This window comes from Zootoca vivipara, chromosome 5, assembly GCF_965207765.1.
Source record: "Zootoca vivipara chromosome 5, rZooViv2.hap1.1, whole genome shotgun sequence".
In the NCBI taxonomy this organism is placed as follows: Eukaryota; Metazoa; Chordata; class Lepidosauria; order Squamata; family Lacertidae; genus Zootoca; species Zootoca vivipara.
Genome location: NC_142588.1, coordinates 24,493,847 through 24,516,701, shown reverse-complemented (window position 1 = coordinate 24,516,701; position 22,855 = coordinate 24,493,847). Strand labels below are relative to the sequence as shown.

Sequence of the window (22,855 nt, the reverse complement as noted above, 5' to 3'; positions counted from 1 at the left end):
AACTGATAGGCACTCAACTGTCACAGGTTGCTATTATATCATAAAGTTGGAAGGGACCACGAGAGTCATCTAGTCCAATCCCCTATAATACAGGAATCTTGTGCCCAATATGGGCCTTGAACCCACAACCATGAGATTAAGACTCTCATGCTCTACTGACTGAGCTATTCATTATCCATAGGGCAGTGATGGAATTATGATTGTAGCATCATGGATTGGGTTTCCATATTGCACATACTACACTGCACACTGGGGATTTAATGCCCATAGAATACTAATATTCCTACAAAATAATAGCAAACCATTTTTTATGTGAAATTACATAACATTTTGATGTATAGCCAAAGGATGTAATGTTATGGGCCTGCGGTATGTTGAACTTTGTGATTTTAAGTTCAGAACCGCTGGAGTACTGTGTAAAGAAAACAGCATTGTCCAGGAGATGGCACTCTTTGTATAAAATTTCTAAATACAGTACTTATTCCTAGCTACTAGGAAGTAACATAGTTTTGCAGGACCAGAATTTTTGTGCAGCTTCCTCTCATTTTTGAATAAACAGCTATTCCACAAGAGCTAAAAGATAGGTTTTTTAAAATGACACAGGAAAGAGGCAAGATTCATCTTGAACTGTGACCCAAAGGAAAGTGTTTAGATTCAGCTGTAAGTAGTAACCAAAGGAAGCAGTATCAATAAAAAATGCTCAAGTGTGGCGAGAAAGCCTGTCATAATCCCCTTTCTTGGAGACAGCCAGTAAAATTGACTATTGCACATCAGCAGCATAGCTAACAGGAGGCATTTGTTACTACTAGTTTAAATGACTGCATTAGAACAGTAATGTAAGATTTAACAACTATTAGCAGAAATTCCTGCCAACCTAGCAGTTCGAAAGCACATCAAAGTGCAATGAGCAAATACATCACCACAGGTTCCATGCCTGGCCTCTCTGATTAAAAGGAATTCAAATCATGGGATTGAGAGATTGCTGTTAAAGGAAGGTCTTGGAATTTTACTGCAAGTCAGAGGTGATTCTGGCAAGATGGACCTGTGATCTGACTCAATATTCGTCAGCTTTATGTGTTCCAACAAACAACTAAGATTCAAAACTGACCCAAAACTTTTTATTTTCAGTCAAGTTCTGGCAACTGCCGTTACTTCCATTCATGCATCAATAATTCTTCTTCCTCGTATTTGTTTAAAACGATGCCTACTAGTTTCATATACAGAACACACACATTATTAAGCACCCTGATTATGTAAACAAATCAAAATTTCAATAGAACTAAAATTTGGTTCCAAATTTCAATAGAACTAAAATTTGGTTCCTTAAAATAAAAAAGTAGTAGTAGTAAATTTAGCATCTCTCCTGATTGGCAGATAAACCATTCTTAAGTCAGGAGTGCAGAGTGTGGCACGGAGATCCATACTGTGGAGGAACAGAAGCAACATCCAATCTATTGACCTGGTTTGCATAATTAAATTAATTGAATGCATGATAGAAACTTTTTTTTCACTGCCAAAATGGTCACACTCTGGCCCACACCACTTAGGCTTTGCATTATTTTATGGCATTAAGGAGACATGTTACATATCGCATACCCAAGACCCCTGCAGGATCAAGTTGCTTGAAAGTCTCCCCTCAGTCATTTGGCTTGAAGGTGGGGAGGAAGAGAGAGCTTAGCTTTTACCAACGATGGTAAATAGTCAGCCCTGTTTAACCGATCCAATAGCATGCATATTTTTCAGTGTGACACTAAGTCACTAAGATATTCTCCCTCAGTAGGGTTGTAGTTGGTGTTTTGTACCTGTGAATCACAACTGTACTGGTGAGTTTCCCTTTTTTGGATTTTGCTGAGCTACAGGTGAACATACATTGTGGTCTCTACTTAGCTGTTCATCAGTCCTTTCAGCATATCCTCCGAGAGCTCCAACAGAGGGAGCTCGGGGGATGGAATGTCCAGAGGCGGAAGGCTGGGTATCGGAATGTCCTTGCCCTTCCCAGCATTCGTTGTAAATTTCTGCCAAGCTGAGGCCGACGCAGCAGCAGTTTCTGAATGCTGCTGCAGACCCCACAGCTCTGACTTCTCTACGAAGTCGGCATCGACATCTAGCTCCTTTTCTAGGGGGGATTTCAGAAGTCTGGCCCTCTCAGCTTGTAGCTGCTTGTTCTCTCGCTTCAATCTCTCGTTTTCAGCTAAGAGAAAGTCCACGTGCCGTTCTAGAACGGCTATTTTGGTGGCCTGCTCCTCAATTTTTGTCTTGTCGTCCTTTGGGGTTTTGCTTCCAACGCACACTTCCAGTGGCTCCTTTCTTTTCTGAAACAGGAACAGTAGTGTGTCGGGGTCCCTATCCAAGACACCGTGGATTGCCTGTGCATCCTTCTCTGGGGAAGGGCTGTACTTCAGGCTAGCGGGAGCTGCCGCATTTTGGTCATCAAATTCCTCAGCTGATGGCTTCGATGAAGCACTATCTTTCTCCACAGCCTGCTGTGTCTTTAGCCTCTCTTCTCTTTTTGCTCTTTTCCATCGCTCTTGGATAAGTAGAATCTGTTTCAGGTGGCTCTCCCTTTGTAATTCCAATGATAACTGGGCCTGTGGAAAAGACAAAAACAAGGGCTTAGTTTCTCACCATTAGAGCCTCCCTTAATTAGCCTTGGATATAACAAGAGAAATAAGGTTGGTCAAATATCATACAATGGTGGCAAAGTGTTTTTAAAGCATTTACTTCATTAGAGAAACAGTATTAAGCATCATTTACGGCACTACATAGATTCTGGTCCTGGGAGGCAGATGCACAGTGCAATCAACTCCAATGAAGCTATTATAGCTAACTAATTTTTACAAACATTTCCTAACACTTTAAACAGAATATTAGTAATTCTCACCTGATCCGATTGTGTCAGCTTCATGGCCTCCAAGAGATATGCTGAATAAACCACAAAATGAGAAATGTTTAGGTCACAGAGAAGTCACCATGAGTTTAGATACAATGATGGCTTCACAGACATTATCCAGATATGTACACTGCAATCCCACTAAGTGTGCCTATGACTGTAAATCTACTGCAGTATTGACGAAGACAATATCGACAAACCGCCTCCCCACACACACTTTAAAGGGGTTGTGTCAAGGAGCAAGTGATTGGAGAAGTTGCAAACAGACCTCTTAAATCTAACACTGAACTGCAGTTTGGCAGCCAATGCCCAGTTTTGGCAGTCACTTAGCCACCATGTAAGAGGCTCCACTGCTCTAACATGGGATATTCAAGAGAGATAATTGCATTATGTCCTTGACTACTGATTTTCTACAACCACCTTGATCTTTATGTATTTTAGTTTCCCATGCACATGTAGGCAATTAACTTTTCTTCTGTATAAGGCTTACACCAACACCCAAGACAACAAACTTCTGCCCCAGCCAGGACAATCATTCCTGGCTTAACACACATTTGCACTTGCTTTGGCGCTGAATAGATGACTGCTACTCAGGCGTACTTGAAGGACAGTGTTTTCACACAAGCCACACAATGCTCTTTTTGTTAAATATGCACCTGCTGCCTTTTTGTGACAAGAAATCGCTTCTTCGTACTTCCCTGCTGTCAGCAAACGGTCAGCTTTCCTGCTCTGCTGATGAGCCTTCAAAAGAAAAACAAACTTTATAATTATTGGATTTTTTTACTATTATTTAAGCATCTCTTAATGGACATGCAAAAGGCAGGCAATGCAACAGAAACATCAGCTGCCTCAGGTTCTGTGTAGGATAGCTTGGCACCTTAGTACAGAGTTATCATAAAGCTGATTGCTTAGGTCAAGTTTGCCTTTGTGATAGCCTTAGGTATTTTCACACCAGAATGCATAACAACAGTGCTCATGTACACACACACTGGATTGCAGTTCATGTATTTTAAAAAATGTTACACAGTGAGCAAATGAAAATGATGAGTCTGGCCTCATTTAGACATAGGGTGTGTGTATTGCATCTGATTGCCACATGCAGTTTGAGCCCTGAAGTGAATTATTAGCTGCAGCTTCCTCTTCCTTCATCTGATTCAGGCATCCCCAAACTTCGGCCCTCCAGATGTTTTGGACTACAATTCCCATCTTCCCCAACCACTGGTCCTGTTAGCTAGGGATCATGGGAGTTGTAGGCCAAAACATCTGGAGCGCCGCAGTTTGGGGATGCCTGATCTGATTCTTCCTCTTTCACATTTCTAAGCTAAGAATTAATAATCGCCTAGAGGGTAATAAAAAGGCACTAAGGTTCAGTGGAAGGGCTGCATACTGAGCAACTCTGAGGAATGCAGCTCTGACCAATAGCACATCAGCTATTTCTCCAGTAACAATCAAATAGTGCAGTTATAAGGGGAAAATACAGCCAATTTAAACATACATTTCTGCTTGAAAATTACAAAAAAAGTGTATATTCAGTCACAGGCATGATTTAATTACAAAACACTTCAGTGTTACTACAGCCTGAGCCTTTCTTTTTCTGTGGAAAGAGAAGTGCAAGACAAGTGAATGTATTTGTTGATGAGTGAATGCTAAGACCCTTTGTGAGATGCACATTCTAATGTCATGGTAGCTAGAGGAATCAATTGAGTCTCAAGAAAGACAGGCTGCTATGGAAACAGAAAAAATCAGCATGTTACTTTGTCAGAAGAGAAACAGGAGATATTGAATTGAATTTATTATTTTGATCACAGACCAGTTCCAGCAACAGGAGATATTATTCTTAGGTGAGTTTTTTGCGGGTGGACTTTTATTTGTTTTTTAGAGGCAGGCCCTGAATCCAGTTTGTGCAGCTGTTCTGTCCCTCTCCTTGCCACATACGGTGTTAGGGAATTTCTGGCAGCAAACACAGGAGTTGATGTTGGCAGATTCCAGCAGCATAAAGTACCTGGCTCTCCTTCACAACCAAGTAGACATCCCAGTCAAAGCACACTGAGACAGCTGCTCTGCAACAGGTATGAGCGGAACTAAAAAAAGAGAGTAGCAAGAAAACTAACTGACACTTTGCAAGGAAAACATTGATGGTGATTTCCTTTGAAATCATGCTGCCAAGGACTGCAAGGTTTGATGATGCGGAGATACAAGCTAGCAGATTTACAACAGGGATAAAATGAATATGAGATAATGGATGCTGTTTAGTAGCAGCATGCTATTGCTGACAAAAATACATAGATCTGGAAGAGATCGTGGATGTCCTTTAGTTAACAGATTGCACCTAGATTGTGAATATACTGAGTATATGTGAGATATGCATTTACTGTTCTTGGCCTATTCTTAAATCATATTTAAGCAGAAGAATTATTTTGGGTGGGATGCAACTAAGTTTTACTCAGAGTGGCCCATTGGCCTTGCTGGCTGGGGCTGATGGGATTTGGGAGCCAAACAACCTCTGTAAGGCCACATGTTCCCCCTGGCTAATCCTTGTTGCCTTGTTCCTAGGCCCACTGTTCCTCCTCAAGAGCATGGTGTTTCCAAAATAATCCAGAACCATCCAGGACAACCCCAAGACTCTCAGTGTTCCAAAGATTGCCTGAAATGTGCTAGACTGTTCGTAGTCTAGCACATCACATGCCAAGACTGCATTCTGCAAAGAAGTAGTGTTACTGAAGTACCTTGTACTCTCATGACTGTCGGAACCATTCACTCATGTAGAAGGATTTCCTATTCAACACTTCTACAAATGGCATCAGAAATAAAGAACGTGAATGGTAATTTTACCACGTCAAAAATATGAGATAGTGCCACATTTGGGCTGCACATATGAGGGTGTACATGCCTGCAAAACCCTATGTCTTGGGATGGTCCAATCTATGCCATGAACCACCCTGAGATCTGTGGATGAAGGGCAGTATACAAATACAGTGGAACCTCGGTTTATGAACACCTCGGTTTATGAATTTTCGGTTTATGAACGCCACGGACCCATCTGGAACGGATTAATTCATTTTCCATTACTTTCAATGGGAAAGTTTGCTTCAGTTTATGAACGCTTCAGTTTATGAACAGACTTCCGGAACCAATTACACCCATGCTTCAGTTTATGAACGCTTCAGTTTAAGTACTCCGTGGACCTGTCTGGAACGAATTAATCCACTTTCCATTACTTTCAATGGGAAAGTTTGCTTCAGTTTATGAACGCTTACTCCGCGGACCGTCTGGAACGGATTAATTCACTTTCCATTACTTTCAATGGGAAAGTTCGCTTCAGTTTATGAACGCTTCAGTTTATGAACAGACTTCCAGAACCAATTGTGTTCATAAACCGAGGTACCACTGTAATAATAATAATAATAATAATAATAATAATAATAATAATAATACCAACTGAAAGAGGCTGGCTGGCTTAAAACTATGCCCTACCCCATTGGCCCTCTAGCTGCCCAAGCAAACAATAAACTTTGCATTTGCCACTTTAGTCACCTGAGCTTCAGTTGAGCCACATACGCTTTGCTTTTGCCCAACTTGTTTTCTGTTTTGAAGGAACTTTGTTATTGCATGCCTCTTTCCATGAATCATGTGTTGCTACCCTCATTGCATCATCACATCCTGATTCTGTTTAGATAGCAAACTCTTCATGATTTGGACAATGGGTTGCACTTTAACCTGCCTCTTGACTTTGCCCTTAGATAGATGCCCTCTTTCTGCATGATTCAAAAGTAACTTGTGGTCTTGTAGTTCTTTTGTGACTCTCACCATTCTGATTATTCATACAAATTGTGGCTAAATATTTATGCTTCTTTAATCTCACAAGCTTTTTAGATATGATGCTAAAGCAAAGGAAAGAATAGAGGGAACTGAATAGAGGGAAGCAATTCTATTGCCCCTCCATGTTATTACTACTTTTCCTTGACAAGCTACCACCTATTTTTGTCCACATCTTCTTAAACCTAAAAAGAGACACTGAACTCTGCAGATTGCATATGGTTTTGCTGGTCTACAGCCAAAGTTGTAGTTGGACTGAAGCCCAAGTATTTTGTGAAGCTTCTGAAGCAAGCATACTTAAATCAGCACTAGATGGCAACTGGCTCCATCTATCACAGCAGGCTCACATATAAAGTAAATGTGTTTTGCATTCCTGGCCATGCTGTCAAATTTGCTGACAGTTTAATAACCCTTCCAAGCCAGCAACATTTTGTTGTAAGCCCAATAAAACTACTCAGTACTAGTGGGCATCCAGATGTAATCTATTACTCCTAAACAGTCGGTTCTATTTATTTCCTCTAGGCACTGATCCTGAGGGCTGCATTACACACAACTTTCATACTAATGTAGGAGAAACTTATATCTATGTACACTGTAATGTGTGAAGTAAAATAAAAAAAAATCGTGCATGCACACGAAAGCTCATACCAAAATAAAAACTTAGTTGGTCTTTAAGGTGCTACTGAAGGAATTTTTTTATTTTACTTCGACCCAGACCAACACGGCTACCTACCTGTAACCTGTAATGTGTGAAGATTGTACTCATCTATTTAACCACAATACTCACCAGCCTGCTTAAGCCCAGTGAATTGGTTTGTGGATTCTGTAAGATTTGAATGGGGGACTTTCAGCTTATAGCCACTATACTATACCAGTGCAATAAGAATCACTTGGGACGCAGGTGACACTGTGGTTTAAACCACTGTGCCACTTGGACTTGCCAATTGGAAGGTCGGCAGTTCGAGGCCCCGCAACGGGGTGAGCTCCTGTTGGTCAGTCCCAGCTCCTGCCAACCTAGCAGTTCGAAAGCACACCAGTGCAAGTAGATAAATAGGTACCGCTCAGGCGGGAAGGTAAACAGCGTTTCTGTGCGCTACTCTGGTTCACCAGAAGCAGCTTAGTCATGCTGGCCACATGACCCAGAAGCTGTACGCCGGCTCCCTCGGCCTGTAAAGCAAGATGAGCACTGCAACCCCAGAGCCATTCACAACTAGACTTAACTATCAGGGGTCCCTTTACCTTTAAGAATCATACAAATTCTGAACTGCATGTGGTACAGATTTTCTAAACACAGTACTTTGCCTTTTCAGCAATGCTGATCAATAATAATAAATAATAAACAATAATAATAATAATAATAATTTATTTATACCCCGCCCATATGGCTGGGTTTCCCCAGCCACTCTGGGCGGCTTCCAACAGAAAAATACAATACAGTAATCTATTAAACATTAAAAGCCTCCCTAAACCAACCAAATACAAACCATGTAACAAAGGGAGAACCTAATTGTTTTTCATACAGAGATGTAGGAAAGGTATTAGGATACACTTCTGTATAGACAAATGCCACACATTTTGCTGTGTGGTACATGCCAACATGAGTCTGACCAAACTGTGGGAGGCAGTGGAAGACAGGAGTGCCTGGCGTGCTCTGGTCCATGGGGTCACGAAGAGTCAGACACGACTAAATGACTAAACAACAACAACATGAAGTAGAGTTCAATTCAATGGATTAAAGCAAACTGTTCCCTGTGGTGTTTTCTATTTCTATTCAGTGTCCAGCACACAAAAAGATGGTTGATAAATAGTGGCAAAGGTGAGCATCTCTTCACCTCTATAACGAGCAGATAACAAAACTGATCTCTTTTGACAGGGCTGTTGCAAAGGTAACACAGGTGACTCAGGGGTTACACAGGTTACACTGGGGTTACTTTCTGGAGATGGCGCCTAAAGCAAAATTGTGTATGGAAACACAATGGGTTCAACGGCAGGTAGGAATTCTAAAGTTTTTTTCCCCAGTCCCCTTTCTATTATTTTTATTTTTATTTGCCAAGCATATAAAGCTGAATGACAACAAGTTAAATTCCCATTAGTTGTGAGTTACCTGTATACGTAGAGCATTTTAAAAGCATCATTTAAGTATTTGTGTACACAGATATTCATCCACAGATGGTGTATAGTAAGATACAGGACCAAACCTGGCCTCTGAAAGCACTGCCTCATCGCAGTTGCCAACCAAAAAGCAACTGTGATGTGGTAGCAGTGGTGTCTATGGCGGCCAAACTCAATGGCAGGGAACTTCAGGAGGTGGAAGGGTTGGAAGTTTAGCCCATTGCAAATCCTTCTTGAAGTAGTCCTCTAGGAAAATCTAGCCCAACTGGATCAGCATTGCAAAGGTGCCTTTAACATAGCAGATGGTTCCCACAAACCCTTGCCCATTATTTGTCCACAGCATCTAGTATTCAGTACTTCTGAACACATCTATTTAACTATGATGTCTAAATTAGCTACTGACTGCAAAAATGTGTGTACATGAAACCTGGATTCCCTACAAATCAACCTGCGGGAACCTGAGGCCCTCCAGATGCTGTGGGACTCCAACTGCATTAACCCCTTACCACTGGACCTGCTGGCTGGGGCTGAGAGGAGATACAATCTAACAGCATATGGTGGGCCACAGGTTCCCCACTCCTTGTTTGAAAGAATGTAAGTTTCATACAAACATTGACCTGGGATACCTCAGTCATAGAATCACAAAACTGTAGAGTTGGAAGGGACCCCAAGGGCCATCCAGCCTGACACCCTGCAATGCAAGAATCTCAACCCGTGCCCCCCCCCCATGCAATTCGAAGCCATACTGGACACTGCTTAGCTTTGCAAATGTGCTAGCAGTTTTACTGCTGCGCCCGTCGGACGAGTAGTATCTTAATCTCAGGGTCGTGGGTTCCAGTCCCAAGTCAGGCGAACGATTCCTGCACTGCGGGGGCACTGGACAAGATGACCTTCATGGTGCCTTCCAACAATCCAATGAGCCTATGATTACCGGTAGGAAGGCAGAAGTAGGCGAAGACCCTCTTGGGAGTAATTCCCTGCACTCAGCGGCTAATAGACAGAACCACGTAACAGGAAGTCCTCAGCGTCAGTTCTCGCTTGTCCATAAACTCATTAGAGGGCCAGAAATGCGCCTCCTTCGACTCTTTCCACCCCCGTAATGGGGGTGGGGGGTGTTGTTGTTATTGTTATTATCATTATTAGGTGTTGGCATTTATTATTATTATTATTATTACTACTACTACTACTACTACTACTACTGTTGTTGTTATTAACGGCCTAACTTACAGGGTAAAAGTGGTTACTTTTACCACACGGTGACATCCATAAAGGGTCGGACACACTGTCTTCTCCCCCGCCCCCCCCCCCACGGCCCGGTTATCTATCCTTTGCCCATCCGGCCCGCCAGAAGGAAGCGCGAATCCGGCGGCCACGTCAGCTCGCCAGCGCGCCCACACTCCGCTCGGCGCCACTCACCAGGTTGAGCGGGCCCTCCATCACCTCCATGGGCGGCTGAGGGCACATGGGCGCTGAGGCGGCCTCTTCGCCGCTCCGGCCCGAGCGCCCTTAGCGCGGCCCCGACAGCAACCAGCCCGCTTGTAAACACCGCGACGCCTAGGCGCTTCCGCCCCGCGCGCCCGCAGTGACGTCAGCGCGCACCACGCCAGCAGGCGAGGCGGAGGCGAGGCCCCTTCACCACTGCCGATCTCGCGCGCGGCCGCCAGTTCACGTCGCGACGCCCCGCGAGAAGACCGGCCGTCTCCTTGGTAACCGGCGTCCAATGGCAACGATTTTCCCTCACAAAGGCGACTCTCCGGCCTTTAACCGCTGCCGGTCGGCTGCGGTAACCGCCCGCCAAGGGTTGGGGCTGCTGACTCAGTGCTGTGACCTCCCGCCTCCGCTTTCCCCGCAGCGCCTCAAAACACTCCAGCGGTTTCCACAGGCCGAAGGTTAGGCACGCAGCGAAGTTCGCCCCTTCCAGGCCGCTCGTCCGTTGAGCTCAGTGTCGCCGCTCTGACTGGCAGCCGCTCCCTCGAGCTGCCCGGGGTTGAGCCTGGTCCCTTCCTGTGGCTAATGCAAAACAAAAAACAAAAACCCACAACGCGCTAGAAACTCGAGAGCAGGAGAAAGAGAGAGCGCAGGCTGTACTTCTAAAGCGCCTTCCCCTCCCCAGGAAGCCTGGGAAATGTAGTTTGTTAAAAGGTGCTGGGAACTGTAGCTCAGTGAAGTCAGGTGGAAGCAAAATGGGGCGTGGGGAAAACTGCCTGTGTCAATTATATTACCATAAAGGTATGCAAAAAGGTTTTGGTTTTGCTGCACCAACCTTTCACAGTGACCCTCAGGAAATTGTCATATGTTACACTTCTTTCAATTTTTTTAAAAGCATTTTTTGTGGACAAATAAATGCAAATCATTGGTAAATGGTAGGTTATTAATCAACAAAACATTCTTTACTTGGTTAACAGAGTTACTTTTAAAATAAAATAAAAAACACTCTGGAACTGTATTCTGTGCTTGCCACAAAGAACAGGAAACGTCAGGGGCAGATATAATGTGAATAAACTGCATGTGTGGTTTTCCCCATGGTTTGTTTTGCCTTTTAGTCGAAACCAGCTGGAGGCTGCAGGTTTAAGTAGAGGACAGCAAAAGGAAGGCCTACTTAAATATTCCCACCCACCACCCCAATAAACCACACACATCCTGAGCTGCTTTTCTCCAAATGGGCAGAAAAGGTATGAGCTTTCAGACAGGTTCATCCAATACATAATGGTTATTTGCCCTAACCATTTTGAAACAGTACTCATATCTTTCTGCTATCCTCTACAGAGTACACATGGGAGAGGCAGGAAGAAGATAGTATAAGTGTTTAGGAATTACCAATTAAGCAATACAGTATAGTACGTACCATACATTATCACTGATATATTTGAACTTGTGTAGTTTGTAATGCTATCCTCTAGGTGTCTTCAGTGACCAGCATTCCTTAAAAGACAAAATGACTGTATGAAATAATGACTACTGTAACTACAAGCTATATTCCAATTGGTATGAAAAAGTTTTATGCTTAAATGTTCTAAAACTGTCCACAATCCTGCCTTAACTACACAAAATGTTATTTGGGTTCCTTGCAATCACCACTCTGCTGTGGTTCCAATGAAAAAAATGACCTTTGGCTTCATATTTTTTTTAGTTGGGGCTGAATAAATTTAGAGTGCATTATTTCCATGTCAGTTACTTATGTGAGTAGACATGCAAAGAATTGCACTGCATGTTTACTTTGTTTATAAAGCAAGTCCCCCTTGAATTCAGCGAGACTTATGCCCAGGTAAATGGGGATTGAAGCCATATTATGTATCCATTATTCCTTACATAATATTAATTAGCTTCTTAATCATATCCTGAATTATTTCCCTGTAGCTTGTCCATGCTCAGCATTTGAATTATAACCTGTCTTGAACTGATTCAACATTTGTGGTGAGCATGTACATTAAGTAAGGAGTTCACTGAAATGATTCCTAGGTGAGTGGAGGGCAAACAGTACCTGGGACAGCACTTCATCTTACTGATTTATTTAAATGTATGTTTATACTGTGATGTACAAAGCATTAAAAACAAGGAATTCAGTAAAACACGGCTCCAAGATCAAAACAAATGATAAAGCCCTAAACGGCCTCGGTCCAGTATACCTGAAGGAGCGTCTCCACCTCCATCGCTCTGCCCGGACACTGAGGTCCAGTGCTGAGGGCCTTCTGGCGGTTCCCTCGCTGCGAGAAGCCAAGTTACAGGGAACCAGGAAGAGGGCCTTCTCGGTAGTGGCACCCGCCCTGTGGAACGCCCTCCCACCAGATGTCAAAAAGAAAAATAACTACCAGACTTTTAGAGGACATCTGAAGGCAGCCCTGTTTAGGGAAGCTTTTAATCTTTAAGAAATTGGTGTATTTTAATATTTCTGTTGGAAGCCGCCCAGAGTGGCTGGGGAAACCCAACCAGATGGGCGGGGTATAAATAAATTATTATTATTATTATTATTATTGCCTGAAAACTAAAATGATTACCTTCCCTGCCTGGATAAATAAACATATTTTGGGCCTGGCGCATGTTCTCCCTTTTTAAAAGGGAAATTCCCTTATGCTGAATAGGCTTCCTCGCGAGAAAAGGGAAAACTTGACAGCTATGGCCTGGCGGCTAATATTGATGACAGGCAAGCCACCAATAGGACATTCCATAGCTGGGCACTACAGTAAAAAGAAAACCCTCAACCATGTTGATGTCCACCTTATCCCAAATGGGAGGTGCACTTGGAGAAGAGCTTTGGTAGATTATTTTAGTCAAGAGCCTAGGTTCGACTTTACGGCATGTTAGCATCCCATGTTAGTAGTTAAAGGTGCATTTCCATCAGCTGTCTTGCATCATTTCTAATCCTGAAGGAGTGGTTCAATTTTCTACTCTCTCTCGTGTACAAAAAGAAAAGAAAAGAGGGAGGTCAGTTAGATGGCAAGATACAAGCATTGGGAACTGTTCACATGCTTGGGTCTCTGGATGTTTGCTTTGAGGTAGCAGGCAGTTTAATGTATCCTAGGGATTGTAAAGAGGTACTGCTTCCTTGTTATTAGCTCTTAAAACTTACACCAACAACATTTTGAAACAAACTGATGCTTCATCTTGCAAATACTTCAGTTTCCTCCTTTTTCTCATTCAACATAAAATAGATAATAGTAACACATCATACTCAAGTTTGAGTTTAGCAGAGAGGAAAACAGGCATGAGGGAACTTCGTTATGGCCCCTTGATTATTATTACTTTAGGAAATCAGTAGAGCTCTACTCATGTAAAAACATGTAAAATACACAAACATTTGAGTTCAAATTCACTAGCTTGGAATTTGTGACTTGACAATTTAAGATTATCAGTTAGCATACTTTATTATTTATTTATTGGGTACATGTACTGCCTTTGTGCCAAGGCACCCAAGGTGGTTTGCAATTTTAAATACAAAACAAATATATGAAATAAAATTTATAGTTGACCCTGTGACAGGAGAGGGGAAAGTCCAACTGGGTTAGCCCCTGATGTTGTCTTTGCCTGTCTCCCTTTTGCTCTTCTTTCCGCCAAAATTCAAATTTCATAGTGAACCATGGGTTTGGAGCCTTAGAACCTTATTTTTGCATCTGAAACTTCAGTTTCGTGAAATTTTTGGTTGCTTGCAGATATGTGGGGGAAATGAGTCTTGCAAATCTCCTGGTGAAAGCTTCAACACTTCAAATCATGTATACCGGTATATTGCAGTCCATATAACTTCCCTGCTTGAAGCTGCCCTGCTTTCCTTGACAAGCTTAGAAGTGATAACAATTTTCTCTTTGTCTCTTCAGTATGCAGCTTGAAGCATACATTTGGGCTCTGCACATTAAGTTTTTTTAACATGCTGGCATGTTTGGTTGCTCGGTTTTTCCTAAGGTGTATTCTTTGAAAAGGGGCTGGTATTTACTTATACCGCTACATATTTTACTGCCTGAGATCTGACCCACTCTACTAATTAAGCAGCATCTTTTGATTACCCATAGCCATGATGCACTTACTAATACTGTACTGATGAATTCTAGTTAAATTCTACGTAGGTTGGGTTGTTAGATACAATGGCAGTCAAATTGCTACTATCAAGCAGCTTACATTTCTCTCAGCTTTATTAGCTCCCTTCTGCTCTTTGCTGACTAAACTGCAGATTTGAGATTGTTCTGGAATAAACAGATGACCTTGTTGCAAATCCAAAAGTATATTGATTCATGGTTTGAAAGTATCTGGGTTTGAAGCAGACAAAACAGTCCATCTGAGAACAAATTACTATATTAATAAGGGTAAATTTATTAGAAACTAGCTGTACCCGGCCACGCGTTGCTGTGGCTCAATCTGTTAAATTGAAAAGAAAGAAAAGAGAAAGTGGAGGTTTCTAATATGTTTAATATCACAATGATTGTGGGTAGACAATATTTTTGTTGTTCCATTGTCTGTGAAGATATAGAGATTTTCTGGTTTGCCAACTCTAGAACACGCAACATATAATTGTCCATGTGAGAAACAATCCGTCTCTAGATCTAAACTGCACAATTTTAAAGATTGGCCCTGAGATTTGTTGATGGTGATTGCAAACGCCAATCAAATTGGGAATTGCAATCTCTTAAATTGAAATGGCATATCCGTTGGAATCATAGGAATGCGAAGAATGAGGACATCTTCACCTTTGAAAGGTGCTTCTATGACGTTGGTCATTAATTTTTTTATGTGTGCCGTTGCAAAGCTTTGGCTGGTTGATATTTCGTAACATAATTGGCACGCCGATTTTCAATTGTAGTAAGTGCGGTGGAAACCCTGGGAGATTGAGTGAATTCAAAAATTCTGTAGGATAATTAACCGCTTCATCTACTTCTACAACAGTGTCAACGGTTGCCATGTTTGTTTGTGACATCACAGATAGTCTTCAGCCAATGGCAGCAGCTGAGGCCTGAGATTATGATGCAGCATCCTCAGCTGTGTTGCTTTGACATCCAGCAGATGTCAGAAAGATTTCAGAAAGAGAAAGCAATCAAAACCCGAAAAAACACGCGTGTTCTGTTAAATCAGCCCACCCCACCCCACCCCACCCCGACCCATTCATCCTCCCCAAAGGCACAACCTTCTTCCACTCAGCACCCCCGTTCCTCTCCCCAACCCTGTTCCTCACCCCAGACGTCACGACACCTCTCTCTCTGGTCCCCCTGCTGTGTGATGTCATCTTCCTCCTGTGTGATGGTATCCGTCACCCCAAACCCCCTTTCTCTCCCTTCCCAAGATGCACACCCCATGTGCATCTTGGGAAGGGCCTGGCCTATTCCCCTGGCTGGGCAATGCCATGTTATTGTGATGTCACAGATACTCTGTAGCCAATGGCAGCAGCTGAGGAATCCTCAGCTGTGCTGCTTTGACATCCAGCAGATGTTAATACAACTAACGTTGGAAGAAGGTTTTTCTAAAAAAGAAGGTCACAGGTGAGACATCTATATAATCACTTTTGGAGAGCATAGATTAGTAACAAGGTCATCTTTACATTTTTTTATATATAGATAACACAGGTGTTCTTTGGGATTTTCTCTTTCCTTGAACTCGTACAAAAAATTGCGGAGATTAAAGAAAATTCCAAACAGGTAGCCGTGAAACGTGAAGTTACAGGGGACCAGGCAAAGGACCTTCTCAGTAGTGGCACCCATCCTGTGGAACGCCCTGCCATCAGATGTCAAGGAGATAAATAACTACAACTTTTAGAAGACATCTGAAGGCAGCCCTGTGTAGAGAAGTTTTTCATGTTTTATGTTTTATTGTGCTTTTACAGTGGTACCTCGGGTTACAGACACTTCAGGTTACAGACGCTTCGGTTTACAGATTCCACTAACCCAGAAATAGTACCTCAGGTTAAGAACTTTGCTTCAGGCTGAGAACCATAGCTGCCAAGTTTTCCCTTTTCTCGCGAGGAAGCCTATTCAGCATAAGGGAAAATCCCTTTTAAAAAGGGATAACTTGGCAGCTATGAACAGAAATTGCACGACGGCGGCAGCGGGCGGCTTCCAACAAATATACAGTGGTACCTCAGGTGAAGAACAGTTTCAGGTTAAGAACGGACCTCCAGAACGAATTAAGTTCTTAACCTGAGCTACCACTGTATATTTGTTGGAAGCCGTCCAGAGTGGCTGGGGCAACCCAGTTAGATGGGCTGGGTATTGATGATGATGATGATGATGATGATGATGATGATGATGATGATGATTAGTCTGGTGTAGCAAGAATATTTTTAAAATGAAGGTTTGCTATGGCATTAATGATTGTGAACTAGAGCACACTTCATCAGATTCGAAGTGATTTTGAGAACTTATAGCCTGGTCCATATGTATGTGGAGTTTTTGTAAAAGGCCAACAATTTATACGATCTGAAGAGAAACCAGAGTATGGAGTTTTTGGATAAGTGACACAATACTGGCTGTTTAGCTGAGCATTCATTTCAATTTGTTTCTGGGCAGGTTCAATGGTGCCTCGAAGCAAGTGCAATCCCAGTCACTTTCATAATTGCAAAAATCCTTTTGGGGAAATGGGCTAGTTATGCAAGGCATCTCAATCAACAATAATTGCACAGCCTGAATTTGCTGATATGTGACTGAATCCCACCCCAAAATAGCAGCATTCTAGAAGCACCCACAGCATGGATTTTTCCTATGAGATTATTGCAGATGAAGAAGTCACCTCAGAAAGCAGTCCTCTGAATGATGTTTTCATCCAGTTAAATGGTTTTTCTTCTGGTACACAAAAGCTATTTGGGAAATTAAATATAAAACAGATGCCCACATTGCATTTTGGGGTTGGGAAACTTTTTCAATCCAAGGGCTGTGCTTCCTTCTGGGGCCTCCCAGTGGCCACATGCACTAGAGAGCAGGGCCGGAGGCTAAAGTGAGTAGAGCAATGACTAGGAATGTTTACCTTTGTACAGTAGACTACTTTTTAAACATGTGTACTCACACCTCCTGGTAAGCAAGGGTGGTTATCAGAGTTCAGTTGAGCATTCTAGCCAATGAGAAGCAAGGAGGCCAGTAAGGAGAGTCCCAAGGAACAGATTAGGAAGCCTGGATGGCCCCTCACTCCTGCTGCATATCAAAATACAGTTTCTTTCCAACAATAGCTTGCCTTGGGTTGCTAAATTGCCATGCTTGGCTCTGAGTAAAATGAAAACATAGGGACACGGGTGGCACTGTGGTCTAAACCACTGAACATCTTGGGCTTGCCGATTAGAATGTCAGTGGTTCGAATCCCCGCAACAGCAGTTCGAAAGCATGCCAGTGCAAGTAGATAAATAGGCACCGCTGCAGTGGGAAGGTAAACAGTGTTTCCGTGCGTTCTGGTTTCTTTCACAGTGTTCCATTGTGCCAGAAGCGGTTTAGTCATGCTGGCCACATGACCCAGAAAGCTTGTCTGTGGACCAATGCCGGCTCCCTCAGCCTGAAAATATAATGAGCGACGCAACAACATAGTCACCTCTGACTGGACTTAACCGTCCAGAGGTCCTTTACCTTTACCTTTACTTTTTTTTAAAAAAAAAATGAAAACATTATTTGGTGCTAACCTCAGGGTCCCTTCCAGCTCTACAATTCTATGATTCTATGACTTATGTGTACTTTCAGGCCCTACCAGCATACTGTAGTTATAAAGATCTGGTTGGCCCAAGAAGTTCCTCTTGTGAGATCAGTTGCAAATTATCGTTTACAGTTGAGTCAAGTAAATGCCTCTTGGAAGTGATTGCCATTTCTGGACCTCTTCTGGTCATAGCTGCCAAGTTCTCCCTTTTTTTAAGGGAAATTCCATTATGCTGAATAGGCTTCCTCGCGAGAAAAGGGAAAACTTGGCAGCTATGCTTCTGGTATTTTGGAGTTGATTTAATACAGTGTGACACGTTCCAAAGGAAAGCAGAAATAGATGTGCATTCCATAGGGCATGAGAATATACCAGTACTATACAGAATTGCAGGAGTTTCCCACTTGATAATTTGCACAAATTCTGAGATTAGAAAATTCTGAGATTATCTTCACTTAACCGAGAGTAAGCTCTATTGAATTCAGTGCAACTTACTTCTTGTAGACACACACAAGACTGCTGTGAAGTTCTTTTTTGTTATGTGGCAAATAATAGAAATAGGGCTGTAATTTAACCAGTATGCTAATTTTAGACTAGATAATTTTTAATTATTAGGGCTGCAAGCAAAAGGCAGGCTTGCTACCCCCTCCCTCTGGCTATTTCCATATTGGTTTCCTTAAAAGAAAATGAAAAATAAAATGCTGAAAATGACCTATCCTAACAATGTATTAAAGCTTTTGTCTATTAAATTGCATGTTAATCTCACACTTTTTTCAATATCTCAAGAAGACACTTATATTAGATTTTGAGAAGATGCACAATTATTTAAATTCAATTGATCCATCATTTCAAAGACAGATTATTAATCAACAAGTTTTTTTTAATTTGTTGATAGCCTATTTTTTTAATTAAGGAAGTATTTGTTTGTTACTCTTCCAAAGAGTTCTATTGAAAGTTTCACAACCGTGTTGGGAGAAAGTGTCAATTTGCCTCAAACTGGACTATTAAAGACCAATCATTGTATTACAGTCCCTGTCATTTAGGAACTTCCTGCATCTTCCAGCGTTGTCAGAGTGGAATTTTAGAGTAGGAGGAAAGTGTTTAGCTGCTCTTTTACCTGTTGAAAGCATCTTTTGACAGACACGATGAGGCAGCTCTATTTGACTGTTGCCTCCTTAAGAATCAGATTCTTCAGCCCACACTTTGCTTGGCGTTGACTACTCCTTTATTGACTCTTTGTGCCTTTGAATTTTGCCTGGACTGTGCATTTTCTGTTAAGCACCAGCTGAAGACAAGCTCCTCAGTTGTGGCATTGTAGAAAAGCCCACATAACCTCCCACACAGTGACTTCCTCAAAGAGAAAAAACGGGGATGCCTTTTTCTTTGAAGAAGCACTTTTCAAACAAAAGGGATTTCCCTATGTGCTGATGGGACTACCCATCTTCTTCTTTTTTTCTTTTTCTTTTTCTTTGCCACACACGGGCAGCAATCATGCTGCTGTGACCAGCTGAATTTGGAAAGCCTTCAGGGTGAGCAAATTTCAGGACTCTTCTCTATCTAAGCAGCTATATACAGTATTTAAAAGCTTTCTTTAAGGAGGCAAATGCTACAAAGCTAATCTATGAAGCATATATTAATTATGCTCTTTGTTATTATGGAGGAAAGTAAAAAAAATTCTGTAAGGGACCCTCCAGTTCACCTTTTTAGTGAACATTCATCTTGATTTGCTTCCACCAAAATATCCCAAGAGTTGAAAATTATTTGTTAAGGAATTCCCAAGTTCTTACAATTTTCTGAGCAGAAAACAGCCTGTTAAGCCTGTTTATATCTGTGGTATAGAGATGCCCTTATAGTTTTTGTTCCATCCCAAGGTGGGTGTGTTTTGTCGCTTACTCACTCTTGGTCAAATTAGATGCAATAGGTCAGCCATATGCCGTCTCGCCTCCCATATTTGACATGGTGTAGGAGGGGGTTCTGTAATTTTTACTCAATGGAGCAAAAATTAAACACTATGCCTCTCCCATCTTCCTTGGTTGGGCCCATTTTTTTCAAGCAGTCCTGCACTACCATCCTTGCACAGTTTACTTCTAGTATCAGGGCCGGATTGGGAGATAATTACTTGAAGCCACAGAGTACAGTGAGGTAAGAGGGTATAGTTTTATTTCTCCCTTACCCATATGTGTAAATACGGTATATGAAAACAACAAAATGGCGGACCAAAATGTGACATTGGTGTGATGGATCCAAACTCACAATTTAGAATATTAATTTTAAAATCTCAATACTTTTTTGTTTCTAAAAATTCCCAGGCAGCACTCCCCGCTTGTGCTTAATAAATGATGGTGGTGGTAATTATGCCAAGGGCATAGATTCTAAGATCTAGACAGAATAATCTGAACACTTTGTGCCCACCACAGAAACCCTTGTTTTTGCCCTAACTCCCCACTCCCTTCCTCCAGTTTGGAAACAGGGAATGACATGACTAAAATCCATCATAATTAGCACTGGCACACATAACTGCTGGATCTCCAACTTGGCTTTGGGGTGGGAAGAAAACCAAATGGCTGAAGTTGTGAGAGTCCCTTTCCCTTGGAGTGCTCTTCCTCCATCTGTAACTCTCCCTTGCGAGTTTTCTCCTCAAACCATCAATACAACAGCAGGGCAATATTACCTCATCAGTCATGATTTACTTAATGTTTTCTGAATTTAGTAATTTTTGATTAAAATTTAATGCGAACATATCATATCATATGCCACATATATTATTGCAGCCATTAATCAAGTAACCTTATTAATGAAATGTCGGAAGGCTGGGTGAAAAAGCAGCCGAAAGCTTGATATATGTTTGGCACAGTTCTGTGAGTGATTACTGGGGGCGGGGGGGGGGGTGCATTGAAGCCGATTGTACCAAGCTTCATTAATATACATTTACCATCTTCTGTGTATTGTATCATCAGATATTTTAACCTTAGTTAAGTCTGATCCTTAATTTGCTGAAAGACACTAAATATTAATAATCTTGAAAAATACGAAGTATACGGTTAGCTCACATAATGCCAAAATGATTCATGCCACATCTTAATGCCTCTGTAGCAAAATACGTACCAGGAAGGTTGTCAGAGCTAATGGATCATTTTGTGTGTGTGTGTGTGTGTGTGTGTGTGTGTGTGTGTGTTTTGTTTTAGGTGGAATAGCAAATGTTTTATGCATGCCTCTCTAAACCTCAAATTAAAACAAATGAACACGCTATTTTTACTTTCTTTAAAAGGGAGCCAACACAGGATGACTGGATTCATCAAAACAAGTACACATTATAAGAAATGCAGAACCGCCATCAACAAAGCAATCTCAGAGCCACCCCTCACCACCCTTTGTATATATGTAGTTTCAGGACAAGGTTGTGTCCTGTTGTCATTGCACTGCACATTTTCCTGTCCGTGGCTTTCCATGGGCTGGCAAGGGTGGGTGGAGAAATGAAACTTACTCAGTGACGTCAGGACATGGGGTAGTTTGTGCTACATGTTATCAAGTTTTGGGGAAGAGGAGAACTCAGCACAGGACTACCATTTGCACTGGTGTTCTTACCATGTGTAGTTGCTGGAATATTACTCAGGGTGGAACACAATATTCAGCTCGATGGACACCCCCCCCCCCCGAGCTTCCATTTTGGTGGAAATAGTAGTTTTCCTCCTCAGAGAATAGCAGATTCACAGAGAGGGAGTCACATTAGAACTACAACATGTGGTCTTGATCCTGATTGTTCCACTTCCCCACTCCCCTTTTTATAACTGCTGTTTTAAAATGTAAAAACAATTACATATGTTGATACAGGCTCAGTTGGTTGATATAATCTTGGGTGGTGGTGTAGTGTTCAATTTTATTGCACAAACTTTGTGGCTTACTCTGTCAAAAAGTATCAAGGAACTTTGAATCCTATAGGATTAGTCTTTTCAAGTGTCAGTGCAAAAAACATTAGCAATCATCTTTATTATTATTTTTTAAATTTATTAGTTGCTTGCAAGTCTCTGAATGACTTACATAAATTTAAGAGCATAAAGCACAATATAAAATCAGAAACCAAACCAATACATGCCTATCCAGTCAGGCATAAACTGCACTGCATTCAAAGGTTAGCTCATAATAACTATTACCATTCATAATTACTGTCCTTTTGAAATTACTGTAGCTTTCTTTGACTTTGCAGCAATACTTGGAGCTAACTAATTCCTCAACACAGTTGCTTTTTGTAAATATAGGCGAGTTCATTTTGCCACTTGGTAACTTGAAGGGAATTTAATGAATGTTTTATTTCTTGTTGGCCGACGTGTCAGCTCAGAAGTAAGCTCCGCTGAATTCAACAAGATTTGCTCTCAGGTGGATCTCAGATTGGCAGCTGAAAGTTAATGTGACCCATAAAAGAACAAAATATTTGTGTTGTTTAATACCCAAGGATTATGTCTTAGTTCACTGCAGATTGCAAAAGAATGAAAGGAACATTGTGCTTTGGATGTGTATCAAGTCTCCCTATTATAATACCTGAAAATTTGTATGGCAAAGGAATCTTTCCTGCTAGACATATCTTTTGCCAGGCTGCTGTTACGAAGGCCTGTGGGAGGTGAGTAAGAACACCAAAGCCTCTTCAATTGTTATCAAATAGCTGTTCATAGAAAGATCTTCCCCGAGTTTGCTGCACACAAAGCACATCCCACACATTATCATTATTCATTCTTTTGGCTGAAGAGGCTTGTTTTTCCACAGATGGGCTCTTCCTGTTTGGCATTCGTAACCGTGGACTGCTGTTCGGTTGAAGAAAATACGTCATCCTGTCTATGAACCGAGATTTTCAGCTGATTCATGAACGCCTTTTGTTAAGTGTAGCAAAAAGTGGTGGTGGTGGCGAGGGCAAGAACTACCATCAAGGCTGATATAGAAGTTCAGATGTCTTCCCTACCT

At 41.9% G+C, this 22,855-nt stretch overlaps 1 protein-coding gene across 1 annotated transcript; it reads right to left on the bottom strand.

The window, feature by feature from the left end:
- Positions 1 to 1,104: 1,104 nt before the first annotated feature.
- NRBF2 (nuclear receptor binding factor 2) lies at positions 1,105 to 10,374 on the bottom strand. The gene is made up of 4 exons (XM_035138233.3): positions 10,235 to 10,374; positions 3,547 to 3,631; positions 2,882 to 2,922; positions 1,105 to 2,588 (listed from the first exon to the last, which is right to left on the bottom strand). The coding sequence occupies exons 1-4, from the start codon at positions 10,280 to 10,282 to the stop codon at positions 1,884 to 1,886; spliced, it is 879 nt and encodes a 292-aa protein (XP_034994124.3). The 5' UTR covers positions 10,283 to 10,374; the 3' UTR covers positions 1,105 to 1,883.
- Between the last annotated feature and the right edge of the window lie 12,481 nt (positions 10,375 to 22,855).

What these genes read in the sequence shown, in the direction of transcription:
- NRBF2 (XM_035138233.3), bottom strand. Translation starts at nt 10,282, where the DNA reads ATGTGCCCTCAGCCGCCCATGGAGGTGATGGAGGGCCCGCTCAACCTG. An exon ending in TGGAGGGCCCGCTCAACCTG is followed by an intron (nt 3,632 to 10,234) that starts GTGAGTGGCGCC and finishes TTTCTTTTGAAG; the next exon opens with GCTCATCAGCAGAGCAGGAA. An exon ending in AGCTGACACAATCGGATCAG is followed by an intron (nt 2,589 to 2,881) that starts GTGAGAATTACT and finishes TCTTTTCCACAG; the next exon opens with GCCCAGTTATCATTGGAATT.